This window comes from Colletotrichum phormii (genome assembly GCF_030913505.1).
Source record: "Colletotrichum phormii strain CBS 102054 chromosome Unknown BDP81scaffold_13, whole genome shotgun sequence".
Lineage (NCBI taxonomy): Eukaryota > Fungi > Ascomycota > Sordariomycetes > Glomerellales > Glomerellaceae > Colletotrichum > Colletotrichum phormii.
The window spans coordinates 1,348,066-1,365,951 of record NW_026851455.1 but is presented as its reverse complement, the minus strand read 5'-3'; the positions used below and the strand labels follow the sequence as shown (position 1 = coordinate 1,365,951).

Genomic DNA, 17,886 nt, shown 5'->3' with positions numbered 1-17,886 from the left:
GTCGGTGCGGTTAAGGGCGGAACGTGTGCGCGCGACTCACCACTGGGTAGTAAATGTTGATCAAGATACCGGGCTCGTTGCCAGTGTATGCGCCCCTAGTGATACGCGGAGATTAACACACCTGCCAGATCCTATCAAGGTTCCATTGAGAGGAAAGATTTTCTTTTCTTTTTAAACGAGAACGAGCCGCGCGCCGCCCGCCCGCTTCTGGCCCTGCTGGTGGAGCTCCGTGGGTGTGGGAAGAGGTTGGAATGGATTTCTTTGGAAAAAACAGAACATGGAACGATCAATGATATGGAAGCTTGGCTGGGACAACTCACGGGAATCTGACGGTAGGCGAGAACGAAGCACTGCCGCTCCCTGAACCCGTCACCTTGATCTGGGCGCACGAGATGTAGAACTGGGCTCCGGCCTTGGCGCTGGCGGAGTGTAGTCCAATCTGCTCGATGCGGAGGAGGTACTCTCCCGGGGCTAGACTCCGTCAGTACTCCGACCTGCCAACTCCACCACACACGGAACGGGGTGTTGAGAACATTTCTAAATGCCCGTCCCTGGGGACCAACAGTGATCACGGCTGCATAATCCCGGATAAGGGGCGTACGGGGGAAGCAAGCAAGCACATGTAGCACGAGTAAGTCGAACACTTGACGACTTGACGACTTGACACAAGAAGAAAGTCGTGACGTACGTGTGCATGAAGGGATTTGAAAGTTGAAGCCGGCCTGGTTCGAGGCGGGGAACTTGATCTGCCCGTTGCCTGTCTGCGCGCCTAGCTCCCAGATCTTTGCCCAGGGACCGCTGCCGTCGTAGGTTGTGACGTTGCTGGAGGACCCCGCGGCGGGCGAGAGCCAGACGATGACGGGCCCGTCGTGGTAGATTGCTTGGTCCATTGCGAAACCGACCTGCAGGCATGAGTGAGTTAGTAGCAAGTCGAGTCGAGTCGAGCGACAGTCCGCGGGGCTTCGGGGGTAAGGTATCATGATACGGAAACACGGAAACACGGAAACGGGGAGGGGGTGAGGGATCGGGAGGCGGATAAGGGGTGTGAGAATGGGAGCACAAGTAGGATGGAATATTTACGGTCGAGCCCGCCGCGACGGTGGCGATCTGCGCCGCCGGACCCGAGGAGAGACCGCCAGCGTTGCAGACGATGTCTTTGCTGAGGACGTCTGTGACGGGGCTGTTGTAGTTTGTGTTGCGCCGGACGTGGACATATTCGCCCGTGTTGACGCCCCCAACTACGAGGCTTGTGAAGCGGTCTGGTTAGGTAGGTTCGTTAGCTGAGGATAGGAATAACTTCACGCCTGAGACTTCTCACAGTGAGCGGAGACGACATCGCTCAGAGCGACGAGCGTCGTGAGGATTGCGACGATGGCCTTCATCTTGAAATTTGCAGTAAATGTTCCTGGAAGTTATTGAGAGGTACGTGTCTCAGTAAACCCTTCAACCGGACCTCAGCGGTATTCGCCTTGAGGGCGATGCTCGATAGTTAAGCCTATTGAACGACTGATTTACAACACACTTCGAACGAATTACCCGTAAGACACATCGGGGAGCCTAGACTACGATGCTAATAGTTCCGTCCAGTACTTGCCTAATACGCAGAAAGGGCTGTCGAGGTTAGATTGCCGAGACGTGGCGATGTTACTAGAATGGATATAGCCGGTGAGTTCTACCGCATAACATGAGAGCCCAAGTCCTTTCATCTTAGGCTGCTGATTGATTTGCGCGTGGGGACGAGTCTACTTCCGCTGTGGTAACCAATGTAATGAGGAGGTTGGCTCTTGGCCGCTCCAACGTAGGAGACACAGTCTGCTGCGAGGGCTCAAAGTCTTCTGTTCCATCCGTTGAGTTAGCTGTCACGATTTCGGTGCCTTTTAGTAATGATCAGTCGTCTCGGCGAAGCGGAGAAAAGACAAGAAGAATCACCAAAAGAAAAAGGTGGTGTTTCAAAACACTTATTGCAGTAAACGCAAGCCCCATCAAGTCGGCAGACACCGCTTTGCATAAAGATCGCAGTGAAAAATGAACAATCCGGCGTCTGATTTGCATGTATCCATCTCTGATCACGACTTTCGTCGTTGGTTGACATCATCAGGTATCGGGCCGATTCCAATTAAGGCCACGGCAGCTATTCAATTATACTACTCAACCGCATACAATAGACTATCCGCGTATGAGACTATCGTTATTTCTCCGACTCGGAATCAAACTCTAATAGAGCGGCCGGATGCAAGTCGGCCATGTTACTCGGTGCGAACATGGGTCACTTCGCCTTATCGGCGGGGCTCCCGGAAGCTCAAATCCCGAAAGGCAAGGGGGCGGATGTGTTCCACTTCCCGCGCGAGCCGGGAACGATCCACTTTCTCGCTCCGGGCGGGGAGACCGGAGGTGTTCCTGACAAATTCTAACGCCGTTGATCATGTGGGAAGCGAGTTGGTATGGACCCGGTCGTCTTCTATGCTTGATTCAGATGCTTATGAGGTCGGTCTCGGGACTAGAAAAGAACATTCGCTCCGAGGTCATCACCCCTCGCCTTCATTGAATAATCATCATAATCTGACTAGAATGAGCTCCTATATGTTGGATTCATTATTGAGTAGTGGTATGAGGATGACAGATCAGTGAGCGGAGGGAGAGAAAAGGTACCGTTTAGAGCTCGGAGGTTCTGGCTCCGCGGAACTCCGTTTCACGATCCCGGATAACTTCCGAGAAGGGGTTTGCTGCGAATGTAGACCATCCCATCAGACTGCTCAGCATTGCCATATTGATATTCTAGGAATGGCTGTAGTCTCATATATAGTTTATATCAGGAGATATGCAGCTGTGGCAGTAAGGACATCGTGGGTCGTAAATACAGACTGCCACTGATAATGGCTCTGAACACTGGCACTTGTAGCATTCTCTGGGAAAATGGGAGAGATGTTTGTTCACAATGCTCTTCAATATTCTCTCAAGTCACCTTCCTCATCTTGCGATCCGTCATAGGTGGTGTTCAGCATAAAGTACCTTACTGTAGGCAGTGCTTCTCAAGAACACATGCAGCTGGGCCGGGGACGTCCGTCGTCAAGTGACCCACACGGCTAAAATGCTATCCCATACAAGCTTAATTTAAGTAGATTGCAAAGTCCGGGGTGCATTTCATTTGCGGCAAATGGACGGCTCACGTGCTATGCATGACTTCTGCCGGTGGCTACATCACTTTCAACACCGTTGTCAAGATCCAACGCCACCCTGCATTCAGCTTGTGGTTCTTGACGAGATCTCCGTTGTTCGTTTCCCCGAAACACAGTGATAGGGCGTACCACGTTGTAGACGTCGTCTTCATGATGATTCTGGATTTGTCAGCGTTGGAGCACGTCGAATGAGCCAAAAGATCTTGCCCGAGAGAGGTAGCAACCCTCTAAGGGTAGCTCTGGATGCTGTATGGGAAGTGACTAGACACTCAGAGCACACCCTCGACCACTGACCCTGTTACCATTCAAAGCCAAGTCTCGTGGTCCGACAACGCTGCCCAGCATTGGCGGGGCCATATTGGACACAACCAGGTCAACTCAGCGTCTGGTACCGTTTCCTGGCCATCAGAGTGAACCGCCCATCACGCGATGCAGCAACTATGGGCGATATTCCGGAGACCCGTCAACAGCCGAAGTAATCCCACCTCTCACCGTTGCCACGTAGGGGGTGGTTGATTGCCAGCGTTGATTGAACCCCCTCCCAATCACGACTGCTCTCCGGAGTAGGTAGCATCAGGGAAGCAGGACCTCCGAGCCGCTTCACCCGCAACTTGACATAACCCATGATTGAATATCCGGTATCCCCTTTTAAATGATGAATACAAAGCCAAGAACCTGCAGACGTGGTCCCTCCTCTTCATCCTTCATTCGAGTCAGCACCCAGGCACACGCTCGTGTTCTTGACCAGACGCAACTTACGGACCCGCCACCATGAAGTTCCTCACCGTCGCCGCCGTCCTCTCGGCAGCCGTCTCGGAAGTCTCTGGACACTACATCTTCCAACAGTTGTCTGTGGGATCCACAAAGCACGACGTCTTCCAGCACATCCGGAAGAACACCAACTACAACTCCCCGGTCACAGGTAAGTGCCCTCATCACTCAACCCACGTGTTCTGTCCCGGCCAGAAGATACTGAATCTCGGACTACAAGACCTCGCCTCGAATGACTTGCGATGCAACGTCGGCGGTGCCAGCGGCGCGCAGACGACGGTGGTCAACGTGAAGCCAGGCGACTCCTTCACCTTCACCCTCGACACGGCCGTCTACCACCAGGGTCCAATCTCGCTGTGAGTACTTACTCAACCGCGAGGACAGTATCATCTACTGACGTATATCCCAGCTTCCTGTCCAAGGCACCCTCTCACGTCCAAGACTACGACGGGTCCGGAAAATGGGCCAAGTTCAAAGACCTCCTCCCGACCTTTAGCAACGGCCAGGCAACCTGGCCAATGAGACGTAAGATACTCACATCATCAATCGTATCCGCCAAGGAAAAAGACATCGGACTGATCGCTGACACCTCCCCCCAGAAACCTACGAGCACAAGATCCCAACGTGCCTCCCCAACGGCGAGTACCTCCTCCGCGTCCACCAGCTGGGAATCCACAACCCCTACCCGTCGGGCATCCCGCAGTTCTACATCTCGTGCGCGCAGATCAACGTCACGGGATCGACTGCGTTCGCGAGCTCGTTTGCGCCGACTTTGAGTATTCCTGGTGCTTTCAAGGAGACTGATCCCGGGTATACTGTCAATGTAGGCGTTGTCCCCTCTCGTGAAAAGATATATTGGGCTGTGTGGGTTAGCTAACATGTACGCTTGTAGATCTACCAGCCTGGATTCACATCGTATGAGGCTCCTGGTGGCGCAGAGGTAAGTTTGCGTATCGAGGCAAGTTGATGTGTAAAGGCTGACAGTGTGTGTAGTGGACTTGCTAAGCTTTGGGTTCGTGATTGATGGACTGGGCCATGGTAGTTGGGTGTTTTGCTTTGCGGTTCTCGTCCAATTCCATGGCTTGGAATACATGAAATAGCAAACAGGGGATTGCCACAATGGAAATGCCCTTCAGACATGCTGTGTTCGTCTGTCCGGCAGCTCGCCAACTTTCTAGTGACTCGCTGTGATGTGCCGCTTGGCATTCTCTAAACTTTTCACATGGGTCAAAACAAACCATCTGAAGACTTCATCCAAAACGACGAGATTTTGAAGCACTGGGCCCTGATTTGTCCGCAGCGAACAACTTTGTCGTTTGAACAAGCCAAAGAATGCAGATTTGGCACCACACTGAACCAAAGTGTTCAAGGCCCCCGATTCCCAGCGATAAGGTCATACGATACCAAGACGGTGGTTGTCAGATTTATGCACCTGGTCGGGGATTTATGTAACGGGCCGATTGCCAGATCTTAAGGAGGCTCCATTTCGCTATCCCTACACGTCCGCGCTTGGCATGTGTGGGATTTCCCATCACTGGGATTTCGTTACATCCTAGATTCTGGAGTAAGCAGGCTTCTCCGCGTTGTCTCGTGATGTGCAGTTGAGGGGTACATGGATACTCGGTCAGAAGTCCTTCATAATATCAACCCCGTATTACCCAGTTTGCCATTTCTGTAGCCACTGGGCCACCAGAGATACGGAGACAGCCCCAGATGCTTCCCCCCGGAAAGAGACCGGTCTGGCCTCACTGCCCACGGCATGCCAAAGTTCTGAGACCGCTGAAGCCATGGCCTGGGCCATCCTGTAGCCCCTCGACTTGATCATGTGAGCGTAGCGACACCGGCCATCGTTCGAGGCCGCGTAGTCGGCTCGGTGGCAATCTGCCCCATTGGAAGAGCAGCACCGGCAGCGGCTCTGCCGTCGTTCCGTACCCGTATATGCATCCTAAGCCTCTCCGACCATCTCCCACGTCACGGAAGGTGAGGTCGTAAACCTACCATCTCCAGTGTGCTTTAGCTGAACACACAAAGTTGGAATAGTCTCTGTTGCCGCGTTCCCGAGAGGCGTTGGAGCCAGTTCGAACTTTGTCTGGTGTTTCGAGCTGGAGCGAGCAAGCCCCGTTTATAGACAGCGCGTCGGCGCTCGACTGCGGGCGAGCTAGGGATGTAATCGATACGCGAGGATTCTCCAGCATGGCGCGCTGGCGGAGAGAAACCCCCCCCCCCCCCGCGTTCCTGGAGATATCGGGCCTTTGGTGGGACTAATGGGTTGTTCTTAAGCGAGCGAGACTGCGCGAGCGCCCGCAAAGGAGGCGTCTGAGACGGAGCCCATCCTCATTGCCAAGCAGCCGGTGAACGTTGCGGCGTGTTGTGCATCAGGTCGTTGGCTAACGGGGAGGCGATGGAACGAAGGTGGTGATGTATGTTGAGAGGTTGTTGAGAACACGAGAAGCGTCTACGAGAGCTATCCGGCAGCATTTACTAAGTGGTTTGCGAGTAGGCGTTGAGGATGTAACAGCAGGTTTGGTGCGCACATCAGCGGCTCAAGTCAAGTCGTCGTGGGTTTGCGGCGTTTGCGCCAGGATTGTTGGCCGAGGCCGGGATGGAGCCCGGGCAAAGACAACGAGGAAGCGCCGAGAGAGGCAGCGGGAATGTGGGCGACTGGGGAAGAGGCGCTTACAAGAGCGAGATTATGGAGCGCGGCCGATCTGACAAGACTGACAGGCATCGGCCCGGATGGAGACGTTGGCTGGGATGAGAGTCATTGTCGGCAGTAGTCGTAATTGTACGAGACTTGCGACTATCCGTACGGAAGTCAGTGCTGTAAATGGGAATGGCAGCTGTCACTAGTCTCGTCGATGCTTGTAAGGATCCGAACCGACGGGATAGACATGCAGAAATGGAAGAGACGGCGAGTGTTGAGATGGTGTGAGGGCGACCGAATGAAAGATGGTCGGTGAATTCGGATTGAAGCCACTGACGTCCTCCGGCGATTCGACGATCTGCTGACGGGTTATGCTTGCAGCAAACACTTCCGAGTGGTTTGCCAGTTATTCCATTTGAGCGAGGACGTCAATGTTGATTATGCCATGATGCCGCCGAGTTTCTCATCATCGTGAAAGAAACTTTATGAATAGACAGAAATGAAGACGAACAAAACTGTGAAGCCGCAGCTGACGATGAAGGTGGAAATTTCATACAGAATAGCAGCGAGAGAAATAGCGTTGGAGATGAGTAGTGAATGAGCAGCGAATGAGAGCCGTCAGTATGAGAAGCTGCGGATCCAACATCGAAAGGTGGGAAAGTACCAAAGTACCGCCCCGTGGGCACATTAAGGTATTGACGGGGGCAGCTGCGAGGAAACGGGCCGAAAGTGAGTTTCGACTTTTCAGTCGATCATGGCAAGGGTCCCTCACCTCTCACTTACTCCTCAGTCTGACTGACACTTTCACTTTCGTACTCAGTGTCACAGTGAGTGAGACTACCTTATGAGCCGAGGCCAGGCGATGATTGCCTTGAACCAGTGAGTCGGGAACGTAAGGTAAGGCAGCATAGCATGTCAGATGTCTCGAAACGACTGGGCAGGACTCGCCGCAGATCACGAGGGTGACACGATGCATGAGGTGAGAGAAAGGAGCTGGCCATGTCCATCGTCAATCCAGCCTTGGAAGGAAGCAAAACGCTGCGAGCTTGTGAAGACGGCAGTTGGCGGAGCCGACCACGGCGGGTCTTGACTGCATTGTCAGTTGGAAGGCACTGTGCGCCTGCCTACCTACCTCCTTATGTAATCTCATCCATCGAATAATTTCATAGGAGGCAGGAAGCCACGAGTTGACGACTTCCTTGGCCGTTGCTTGTTCCTTCCAAGCTCAGCGATCTGCTTGGCTGATTGGATCGCCCAGAGCCCTCCACTCCACATTGAGAAAGAGTACGTATCGCTAAGCGAGGGCCTCGGGCGGCGACGCGGCGTGACCGTTGTGGGGTCTCCACACACTTTCAAGCTTCCCCAGCCCGCCTTTCTGTCTGTAAACTGTTACTGGCTGGCGAGCCGCAAACCGCACATTCTCTCGCTCCCATCTTGTTCCTCTCATCCACATTTCCACGTTCAAACTCCACCTCTATGCCTCAAGCCTCAAGAACGAGGTACCTGATTAGCGATCCGACAGTGTGCCTCGGGCAATGTACCTCGATTGATCACAAATCCCCGAGTCTGCACTTCTCTGCTGCAGTCTCTACGGATACAGTACCACCATTGAGGAGCATCACCACCAGCGCCGAACATGGCCTCGAGCAATAGTTGCGATACAATGTGAATGAGCATGACGCACCATCCACTCTGTTTGGCACTCGTCAACTAATTGGGCGTATAGGCACACAATGCCAGGCCCACGTTGAACCCAAAAACAGACGCAAACCAACAATGAATCGAACCATCAGAATGATCAGAAGAGAGGGGCGTGTTTTGATGATCCAGCAAGAATGCTGCCCCACGGCCCACGCCCTGCCCATACGCCCTGGCAATCTCCAAACTCCCCGCCCTTTCTCCATCTTCTCCATGTCCTCCAGTTCTCCAGTCTCCAGAAAACCTTTGCCAAATTCTTGGGTGAACGACTCGGGGATGACCCACACGCCCCCAAGACGCGAGAGAGATGCAGGGAATTCGACTCGATGCGACCCAGAAAAAGTTTTTTCACCACCTGTCGCCTACTTGACACGACGAACCAACTTTGCTCAGATCATGCATCCATACAAGTGTACACCAACTATCCATACCATCGGGCGGAAACAAACACATCGTCCTATCCGTAGTCGGTCGCGTCGATCAATGTCGACCTGGCCCTACCTTGTCCGACGAACCGTTGGGGGCGTTGCTCATGTGCCCTCCCCGTGCTTCAAATCCAGCCTCGATATCTTTACCTTGCCGGACTGGGCCAAGTCGTAAACTAGACGCGCAGAGCAGAGATCTGCCGCCAGCCCGCGTCTCTTAGTTATCACCTCCGTGCCTACCTATGTCTCTTCTCGCTGGGAAAAGAATCCAATTGCTGTGAAACACTTGCTACCAGCCAGAGCTACCCCAGAGTCTCTCTCTCTCTCTCTCTCTCTCTCTCCCCCCCTCACTCCCTTTCTCCTTCACACCCTCTTACCTGACTAGCGCCGGCCATTCCCCTGCTGGGGCTCATTCACATTTGCTGGGGGATGAGGGGGACCCATGGGAAACCTGGTGGGCTAAACTGGCGACTTTGCGGCTACGGATACACCAAAGTAGTCTGTTTTATTGTTTCTTGGGTTTTTATGGTCTACCTCCCCTGCCACCTTCTCCATGGGGATCGTCGCAACTTGACCAAGTATCCAATACTTGGTTCTTTGCTGCTCGTGTGCGTTGATGTCGTGGTACTGGGTTCCGCGAGCTCACACATCTGCTCCTCCTTCTCCCTCCCTCCACATCGCAACATCACCTCGTGATCGTCCATCGGCCCTATCCTGACCTGTTGGACGTCTCTCCACATGGTTTGTCTGAACTCGAGTGTCAATTACACGCCCCTTTTGCAGAGAAACCTTGTTGCCTTGTCATGGCTCGCGTCCCACGAAAGGTCCAAGGTAACAGACAACATGCGGTAGCACCGTGGCACCTGTTCCCCCACCTTGGGGAAGGTTTCCCGTTGTGTGGGAGCTCCGCGTCGTACTGCATTCTGGGGACGAGCTTATATGCTCCTCGTTTCCTCCCATCTTTTTCCCCGGATGGCTTTCTTTTCTTCTCCGTCGTCGCGCTCAAGCCCTTCACTGCCCATCACTTCCTCAGACGCAGAGTCCGAGCAACTACATCCCCTCCGCTCAACTCGGCTTGACCTTTTCTTCTCACATTGCCAACTTCACTCGATTCAGATACCTCGGCCCGCCGTCATCATGGGTATCAAGCCTGATGGTGTCCCAGGCAAGGCCTGGCCGGCCATTGCCATTGGCTTCTTCGTCGCCTTTGGCGGTCTCCTCTTCGGATATGATACCGGTACTATCAACGGCATCCTTGAGATGGTATGTCCTAGATTCCTAGCCTCTTTGTGAGAGTCATCCAAACTAACTGCTTCTCACCAGTCCTACTGGCAACGCCTCTTCAGCACTGGCTTTGTGAACACCGCCGGCAACAAGGACGTCTCGCCCGACCAAGAATCCGCCATCGTCTCCATCCTCTCCGCCGGCACTTTCTTCGGTGCCCTGGCCTCCCCTTTCCTCGCTGATACCATCGGACGTCGCATGGCTCTCGTCGCCTCATGCTGGGTTTTCAACCTCGGTGTTGTTCTCCAAACCGTCGCCACTGCCATTCCCCTTTTCCTGGCCGGACGTTTTTTCGCCGGGTTCGGGGTTGGTTTGATTTCTGCTTTGGGTCAGTGTTATCGTGCTTCTTGGTGATGAACTTGAGCTAAACAAACGTCTACAGTCCCCCTCTACCAGTCCGAGACCGCCCCCAAGTGGATCCGTGGTGCCATTGTCGGTGCCTACCAATGGGCCATCACCATCGGTCTGCTCCTGGCTGCCATCATCAACAACGCTACCCACGCCCGCCAGGACACCGGATCCTACCGCATCCCCATCGCTGTCCAGTTCGCCTGGTCCTTCATCCTTTTCTTCGGCATGCTCCTCTTGCCCGAGACTCCTCGCTTCCTCATCAAGCAGGGCCACATCGACCGCGCCACCAAGGCCTTGGCCAAGATCCGCCGCCTTCCTGAGAACGACGCCTATGTCGCCGAGGAGATTGCCGAGATCAAGGCCAACAATGACTACGAGGCCACCGTCGGCACTGGTAGCTACCTCGACTGCTTCAAGCCCCCCGTGCTCAAGCGCCAGTTCACTGGCTGTGCTCTCCAGGCGCTCCAGCAGCTGACCGGTATCAACTTCATCTTCTACTACGGAACGCAGTACTTTCAAAACTCTGGCTTCTCCAACGGCTTCGTCATCGGCATGATCACCTCGTCCATCAACGTTGTCTCGACTCTTCCTGGTATGTGGGCCGTCGACCGCTGGGGACGTCGCCCCTTGCTTCTCTGGGGTGCCGTCGGCATGTGCGTCTCGCAGTTCCTGGTCGCCATGTTGGGAACCTTGACCACGGGCCAGGACGACACCGGCAAGATTATCGTGTACAACCTGCCTGCTCAAAAGGCCGCCATCGCCTTTGTCTGCATCTACATCTTCTTCTTCGCTTCCACCTGGGGCCCGCTCGCCTGGGTTGTCAATGGTGAGATTTTCGGCCTCAAGACCCGTGCCAAGTCTCTGTCTCTGTCGACTGCCACCAACGTAAGTTACCAAATCAACCCCCCCCCCCCATCATACCTGGTCTCAAATCGCTAATATGTGACAATACAGTGGCTTCTCAACTGGGCCATCGCTTACAGCACCCCCTACCTCGTCAACTACGGCGACGGCTACGCCAACCTGCAGTCAAAGATCTTCTTCGTCTGGTTCGCGTGCTGCTTCGTCTGCATCGCCTTTGTCTACTTCTTCATCTACGAGACCAAGGGCCTTACTCTCGAGGAGGTCGAGGAGCTCTACGCCGAGGTCAGCGTCGCCAGCAAGTCTGTCGGCTGGAGACCCGCCACCAACTTCCGCGAGCGCCAGGCCGCCGAGGGTGACAAGGCTGTGCCCAACAGCGATGGTGACATTACTCACCACGAGAAGACCGTTGGTGTTTAAGGGAGATTGAGGGTTGCTGTTGCATAGCGATGCCGCGAGGCGGGGAAGGTAATGGATGATCCCGCCGAGAGCGTAATGTCTGTCATGACGGGTGGGCGATGAAAGATACCTGTTTCTATTTTTTTAGTTCAAGATACCACCAAAAAGCTAATGTTAAATCTGCTCTATACAATGTGCTCAGTGTTGTGTTCCTTAGTGCTAGACGTTCCTACAGTGCTGCTTTACCACTGTCAGACGGGCTATTCAACGTCCGTGGCACACTGCTTCAGAGGTATCCAGCCACTCGGCGGTGTAAGCAAGTCACATTATCATAAATCGCTGATAAGAAGCATAGAAAATTAGTCTTCGTCTCGTGACTGTCTATCGCAACTACCTTGCGCACCGGTCATCATACCCAAGTACGGATCGCGGCACGATTGCATCCAACCCCCCTGCACGGCACACACCCGGCAGCAAACGGCCCCACGACCCCCTCGCTCCCGACTGGTTCTCCGGCCCGGCACTTCAACTCCTCGCTACCCCCCAATGTCCGACAATCACGCGAAGTTCACCCACCAGCCCCGGCCCCATCTCCCGGTCCCATCTCCCGGTCCCCCCGTAACTTTGCCGGATCCAGCTCGCCCAAGAGTGTGGCATTCACAGCCGAATAGGGCAGTATTCGCAGCCCTGGTGCTGTCTTTTACATGATTGAGTATCTTATCTTGAGGTTGTACCCATGTCGTGAGTTTCTTGTGTGACACATGATACGTATGTTTAGCTGGACGGGTAGAATGTCGGCTTATCGCCGGGCGTCGGACTTGATACGATTGGCGGGGATGGGAAAGAGTGCAGCCCTGTTGCGGGCATTGTCCCGTCCTCTGCGCCTGGTACTCGGCTTTAGGCGTCGTGCGTGATGTATTACGAAAGGTCTCTTGGCTTGTGGAACGTACCGCGTAGAAAAGTGAAGAGAAGGAAATCATATTCCCCGCGTGTTAGTATCGTAAGCCAGGCAGCTAAGTAGGCGATGGGCGACGGGCAAGGCTTCCGTTGATGTTGCGATGGTGGTCAGCTGGGACCATGATTGGCGGCCTAGGGAGCGGTGATCTCTCTGCGTTTGTTGAAAACGAGTCGAGTGAAGGGTCAAGGGGTCGGCGAAGCGGCGTAGGTGGGGAGAGAAGTATAAAAGGGGAGGTGATGCCGCTCAACTCAACCTGATTTCTTTCCTGGACTTACATCCTCGTCCACATCGACCAAACCCACCCGTCTATCAAGTCAGACCTCATTACCACACGCTTGAACCATACTCTGACAACTTCCAACACAATGGCCTCACGATACCCAATGCCCAACATCTACACCCAGCAACCCAAACCAAAGCCCGATTCATCATCGTCTTCTTCGTTTACCACAGCCGTCAAATCTATCTTCTCGGCTCCTACATCGTACCCCTCGACCCCGTACTCAACGTCAAAGTACCCTCTCCCGACGACGTATACACCGAGAGGCGAGATGAAGGACAAGGGGTCTATTGGGGAGCAGCAGATGGGGGTGGGGTCTAGGGTCTCTGTCGAGTCGAGGGATACTGTTGATGAGATTAAGGAGGAGAACTTGCGTGGGTTGGGGCGGTAGAGGGATGTGAGAGTTGGCGACGAGGGTGGATGTTGGGTTGAGGAAGAATCCTTGTATTGTTGAGAGGATAGTTTACGTGGGCTGTCGAAGGGGTAGAGAGCCCGTTTGTCTATGTTGTTACATGTGCCGAGTACATTGGTGATTGAGTTGAATTGCAGTTTACCGTTACTTGTGTCAAGTCTGGACGATTTATACAAGGCACTGAACCGTGTGACGTGCTAACAACTAAATGCACAACCCATCTCTTTTAAAACCTGCATGGTCCTGGCCATCGTCGTTGAGCGTGTCACAACTAGCTAGCGACAGCGGCTCAGACTAAGGACGTTGCGGTTTCCAATTTGACCAGATTAAACGAGTATTCAATGTTCATCATATCTCATTACAACTACGTCGCTCATACTTCTAACTCAAACCACCCCATCCCACCCTCTAGGCTTAATACGTCGTCAACTCAGGGGACCCCTCCGCCCTGGGAAACGAAAACTTCGTCTCAACAAAGATCTTCTGGATCCCGTCCTCATGCTTCTCAAACTTGTAGTACACCTTGTCCAAATCATCAAGACGGATGCGGTGCGAAAGCATCTGGTACACATCAATCTTGCCCTCCTGGATCTTCTTCAACAAATCCTCCCAGTACAGATGAACAGGCGCCTGCCCATTCCCGATAAGCCGCACCCCGCGCTCCATCAGCGACCCAATGTTGAAGTGGTTCGTGTACCCGACATACACGCCCGTGATGCCCGCCCTTCCAAAGTTGCGCACGCCCTCAATCATCTCGTTGACAATCTCGCTCGTGTCCGTCTCGGCGCCGAGCGCAATCTCGACCGTGTGAAGCCAGCCCTTGGGGTACTCCCCCGCAGCACACTCCAGCGCGGCGTCCGGCCCGCGGCCACCGCAGAGTTCCTTCAGCCGCGAGACGACCGTCTCCTTGTTGGTGACGCCGTGCGAGAGCGTCTTGTAGTCAATGAGCGCGAGCTTGTCCGCGTGCGCGGCGGGCCACTTGGACTTGATGTAGGAGAGCCGCGGCTCGGTGTCGACAAAGATGACCTTGGAAGCACCTTCATCGAGGGCGAAGGCGCCCGCCATTTGGCCAATGGGACCCGCGCCCCAGATGGCGACTTGGTCGTTTGGGTAGACGGCCGTGTCTTTGACGCAGTTGTAGGAGGTGGCGAGGACGTCGGAGAGGTAGAGGGCCTTTTCGTCGGGGACGTTGTCCGGGATGGCGAGGAGGTTTACGTCGCCGAGGGGCACGCGGACGTACTCTGCCTGTCCGCCGGCGAAGCCGCCCGTGAAGTGGGAGTAGCCGAACATGCCGGCCGTTTGGGAGCCGTACATGGATTTCCCCATTGTGTTGGAGTTGGTTCGCTCGCACTGCGAGGAGAGCTTTTGTTTGCAGTAGAAGCACTGTGTGGTGTTAGATGATGATGCTATTTGGGTCATGTTACAAAAAAAGGGGGGGTGGGGGGCACTCACGCTTCCACATGCGATTTGGAACGAGGCGACGTAGCGCTTGCCGACCTGGGCTTTGGTGACGGCGGATCCGACTTGGTCAACGACACCGCAGAACTCGTGGCCGAGGATGTCGCCCTTGTTCATCTGGACGACGGAGCCGTGGAGGAGATGGAGGTCGCTGCCGCAGAGCGTGCTGCCGGTGACCTTGAGGATGACATCGGTGGCCTCGAGGATCTTGGGCTTTGGTACGGCGACTAAGGGGTGGAGGGTTAGGATATATTATTTCAAGGGGGGCACTGGCTGTTCATCACTCACCGACTTCGACCTTGTTCTTGCCTTGCCAGACGAGTGCTTTCATGAGCTCGCTGTCGTCGCCTTTGCCTCCGCTGTATTCAGTTACATCTTGGGCGGTGATGGCGTCGCCTTGGTGGCCAATGGCCTTTTCGGCTGCGTATGCTGCTTGTGACGCCATTTCTATGTGTGATTACTGATATGAATGCTTGGATGTTGAGAAGAGTGCCAAGGTCTCGAGCCTACAAATTGCTTGAGCTTCACTTGTCTCAAGTCATTGGGATCACTGGTCCTTATAGAAAATCACAAAGAGAACACAATCATCACACAACTAAGCAGTCCATGGCCCGTCCAGGTCCAAAATCCCCTGAAACGAACCAGCCAAATGAGTGCGATGCGACACTGGCCGGGCAAAAGACTCAAGTTCATGACGGCGCGGCGGCGTCATTTTCGACGGAGACGCGACGTCATGGATCCCAGCGCCTCCAGAGAGACACGGCATGGGAGCAGCGGAGCTTTGTTTCCTAGAGCCAATGAGAGGGGCGATTCGGCTCGAAGCGGATGTGCATGCCACATGGTGTGCCCTTTCTAGGCCGTCTGAGTGGGTTGATATAAGGATGAAATAAGAAGTAGGCAAGGGGTGGAACGAGGCTGAAAATTACATGCTTATCCGAACGAGTATGTTGTGGAGGGAGGTTTGGCGACGGGACGGCATTTGCGAGATTTGCGATTGCTCGGGGAAAATTCGATGTTGCCCCCTCGTTGCACCCCTGCTCGCGACTGGAGACTCACCATGCTCCATGGTTCGTCGGCTTCGCGTTCGGACTTTAGAGAGTGGCACTGTGGAAGTTTGGTACTGGAGGTCGGTTAGGAGACTAGACGACGTCAGGTGAGGTCGTGAGAGTGCTTGTCAGGCTTGAGTAAGCTCGGCAGTGAATCGAGAAAAGGTCTGGGTTCCTGTCTGGGTGGGTATTGGCGGGGTCTTCTTTTGGCGTGATGTAAGTCTCTCATGTGAGGGCCAAGCTCATCCATCTCATTTGAAGAGCATTTCATGTGTTCATCGCATGTGTGGAGGACACGCGGCTGAAGAGTTAGAGATCGGATGAGATTGGTTATGGTCTTGCATGAGACGAAGTGAACGGGAAACTGAGTGCCTTTATCTCGAGTTCAAGGTCATCAAGGTTCACTCTTGCAGCAACTCAAGAATGGGAGAAAACGCTCAGCTTGGCTGTTGAGTCTAACACGGCGAGACTGAGGTGGGGTGAGCGTTGAACTAAGACAGACGTCACCACTCGGAGATCGGCTAGCTCATCTCATGCCGCGATGTGATGACAAGACCCAGATGGCACCAGCTGGAGCTCAAGCTGTGTTTGTCAAGTTGGAATGCCATTAGACAAGGGTAGTTGATTGTCACCTTAGGTAAGATGGGTTGACACGTGAGTCGACAATCAGAAATAAAGACGCAACGGCGGCACAAGGATTAAGGTCCTCGCTCCCGTCGAGCCGGCAATGAGGGGCCTCTCTACCTTGGGAAACTTGGGGTAAAGGTACGGATGGAGGACCAGACGGAGGAACTCGTTGCTTGGCCGCATGGAATCCCACATTGGCATCAGGAACCTGCGACTCAATATGGCAATCCGGAGCATGCTGCGTCCGCAAAGGACAACAACGCCGTTGGAGTTGCCAATCTGGCCACATGGAAGTCTGTTTATATGAGAAGGGCCGGGCAGAGTTGATTGTGAGATGGGTGAAGCAAATACACACTGTTTCTTGTTAATGTTCCTGTGTCAGTCTTTCATCGCATTCTTCACCACTCGTCAAGCCCTTACCTTCACGAGAAACCACCTCAACTTCAAGCAAAGTCACACGAATCAACCACCACAATGAAGTCCACATCCCTCCCCCTCGCCGCCACCCTCCTCGCGACCGCCACCTCGGCCTTCCAGGTCGGCAAGCCCCCCATGCCCCAAGCAAAAACCACAATGGCAGACAACTTCCCCTGGCGCGACCCCTTCACCTCCGCAACCACAGACGCCTACACCCCGACCTGCTCCTCGTCAAAGACCTTTTCCGCGACGCAGTACACCCTCCACGACCTCTTTGACAAGCCGCCGACGGGCCTCTTCCCCTGGGGTGATGGGCTCAAGACCTTTTTTTCGGGCCGCGAGTACCCCGGCGGCTGGGCCGGTCTCGATCGCCACATGTATGATCGTAATGTTCTCATGATGGAGTACGCTGATGTGCCGGTGCGCGTGCGAGAGTGGATTGAGGAGGAGGAGCGGGCCGACGGTGCCGGGAAGGGCTTGTTTGCTGTGTTTGAGAAGCCTGCTGGGGAGGGGGACAAGGTTACGGAGCAGGTTGAGCTTGCTGAAGAGGTTGATCGCGGGCTTGATGGGGGGAGGGTTGCTATTTTTGCGCCGGGGGCGTTGTATCCTGTTCTTCCTCTATTTGTCGCCGACGGTAGCGATTGTGAAGGTGAGTCGGACTCGTTTCTTCCCTTTTCTTTCTACAAACGCATTCCTACGAGAGACTGGCTAACATCATCGCAGAGACGCTCGCCGATCTGAGCGGTTACCAGGCCGTGCCCAAGGATGCCGCCGTCGTGGCGTGGCCCGTCAGCCACACCCGTCCCGATACCGCCAATGACAAGAGGGACATTGAGTTCACCGTCAAGGCTCAGGTTCTCAAGATCAAGGAGGGAGCGTCGGGGGTTGAGGCTGCCGAGGAGTCAAAGGTGGCCGAGGAGTCAAAGGTGGCCGAGGAGTCAAAGGTGGCCGATGAGAAGACGACGACGTCGTCTGATGCGGCCAAGGATGAGTTGTAAAGAGGCGTGTGCTTTGCGGTGCAAGTGAAAGCTGCGAATGCATGTATGAGTAGATTCTCACCGCCGTCGTTTTTATTGATT

The 17,886-nt window shown here is 54.4% G+C and overlaps 5 protein-coding genes across 5 annotated transcripts; 3 read left to right on the top strand and 2 right to left on the bottom strand.

Moving 5' to 3' along the window:
• Positions 1-10: 10 nt before the first annotated feature.
• BDP81DRAFT_395802 (cellulose-growth-specific protein) lies at positions 11-1,382 on the bottom strand (the record flags this gene model as incomplete). The annotated part of the gene is made up of 5 exons (XM_060588111.1): positions 11-95; positions 321-471; positions 689-902; positions 1,081-1,259; positions 1,319-1,382. The coding sequence occupies 5 exons, from the start codon at positions 1,380-1,382 to the stop codon at positions 11-13; spliced, it is 693 nt and encodes a 230-aa protein (XP_060443962.1).
• A 2,565-nt stretch (positions 1,383-3,947) lies between these two features.
• On the top strand, positions 3,948-4,952 carry BDP81DRAFT_395801 (fungal cellulose binding domain-containing protein; the record flags this gene model as incomplete). Its single annotated transcript, XM_060588110.1, has 6 exons — positions 3,948-4,098; positions 4,168-4,303; positions 4,357-4,472; positions 4,547-4,770; positions 4,840-4,887; positions 4,941-4,952. 6 exons carry the CDS (start codon positions 3,948-3,950, stop codon positions 4,950-4,952), a joined length of 687 nt encoding a protein of 228 aa, XP_060443961.1.
• A 4,418-nt stretch (positions 4,953-9,370) lies between these two features.
• On the top strand, positions 9,371-11,901 carry BDP81DRAFT_431386 (uncharacterized protein). The gene is made up of 4 exons (XM_060590676.1): positions 9,371-9,977; positions 10,038-10,326; positions 10,381-11,234; positions 11,304-11,901. The coding sequence occupies exons 1-4, from the start codon at positions 9,654-9,656 to the stop codon at positions 11,628-11,630; spliced, it is 1,794 nt and encodes a 597-aa protein (XP_060443960.1). The 5' UTR covers positions 9,371-9,653; the 3' UTR covers positions 11,631-11,901.
• Positions 11,902-13,673: 1,772 nt separating this feature from the next.
• On the bottom strand, positions 13,674-15,162 carry BDP81DRAFT_322468 (alcohol dehydrogenase GroES-like domain-containing protein; the record flags this gene model as incomplete). The annotated part of the gene is made up of 3 exons (XM_060584700.1): positions 13,674-14,642; positions 14,712-14,944; positions 15,006-15,162. 3 exons carry the CDS (start codon positions 15,160-15,162, stop codon positions 13,674-13,676), a joined length of 1,359 nt encoding a protein of 452 aa, XP_060443959.1.
• A 1,221-nt stretch (positions 15,163-16,383) lies between these two features.
• Positions 16,384-17,759, top strand: BDP81DRAFT_431382 (uncharacterized protein). The gene has a single exon (XM_060590675.1). It carries the CDS (start codon positions 16,865-16,867, stop codon positions 17,546-17,548), a length of 684 nt encoding a protein of 227 aa, XP_060443958.1. The 5' UTR covers positions 16,384-16,864; the 3' UTR covers positions 17,549-17,759.
• The last annotated feature ends 127 nt before the right edge of the window (positions 17,760-17,886 follow it).

Excerpts from the sequence above, each read along its gene's own strand:
- BDP81DRAFT_431386 (XM_060590676.1), top strand. The coding sequence starts at position 9,654 with ATGCTCCTCGTTTCCTCCCATCTTTTTCCCCGGATGGCTTTCTTTTCT. Across the intron at positions 9,978-10,037 it reads TCAACGGCATCCTTGAGATG|TCCTACTGGCAACGCCTCTT; the intron begins GTATGTCCTAGA and ends GCTTCTCACCAG. Across the intron at positions 10,327-10,380 it reads TGGTTTGATTTCTGCTTTGG|TCCCCCTCTACCAGTCCGAG; the intron begins GTCAGTGTTATC and ends AAACGTCTACAG.
- BDP81DRAFT_431382 (XM_060590675.1), top strand. The coding sequence starts at position 16,865 with ATGAAGTCCACATCCCTCCCCCTCGCCGCCACCCTCCTCGCGACCGCC.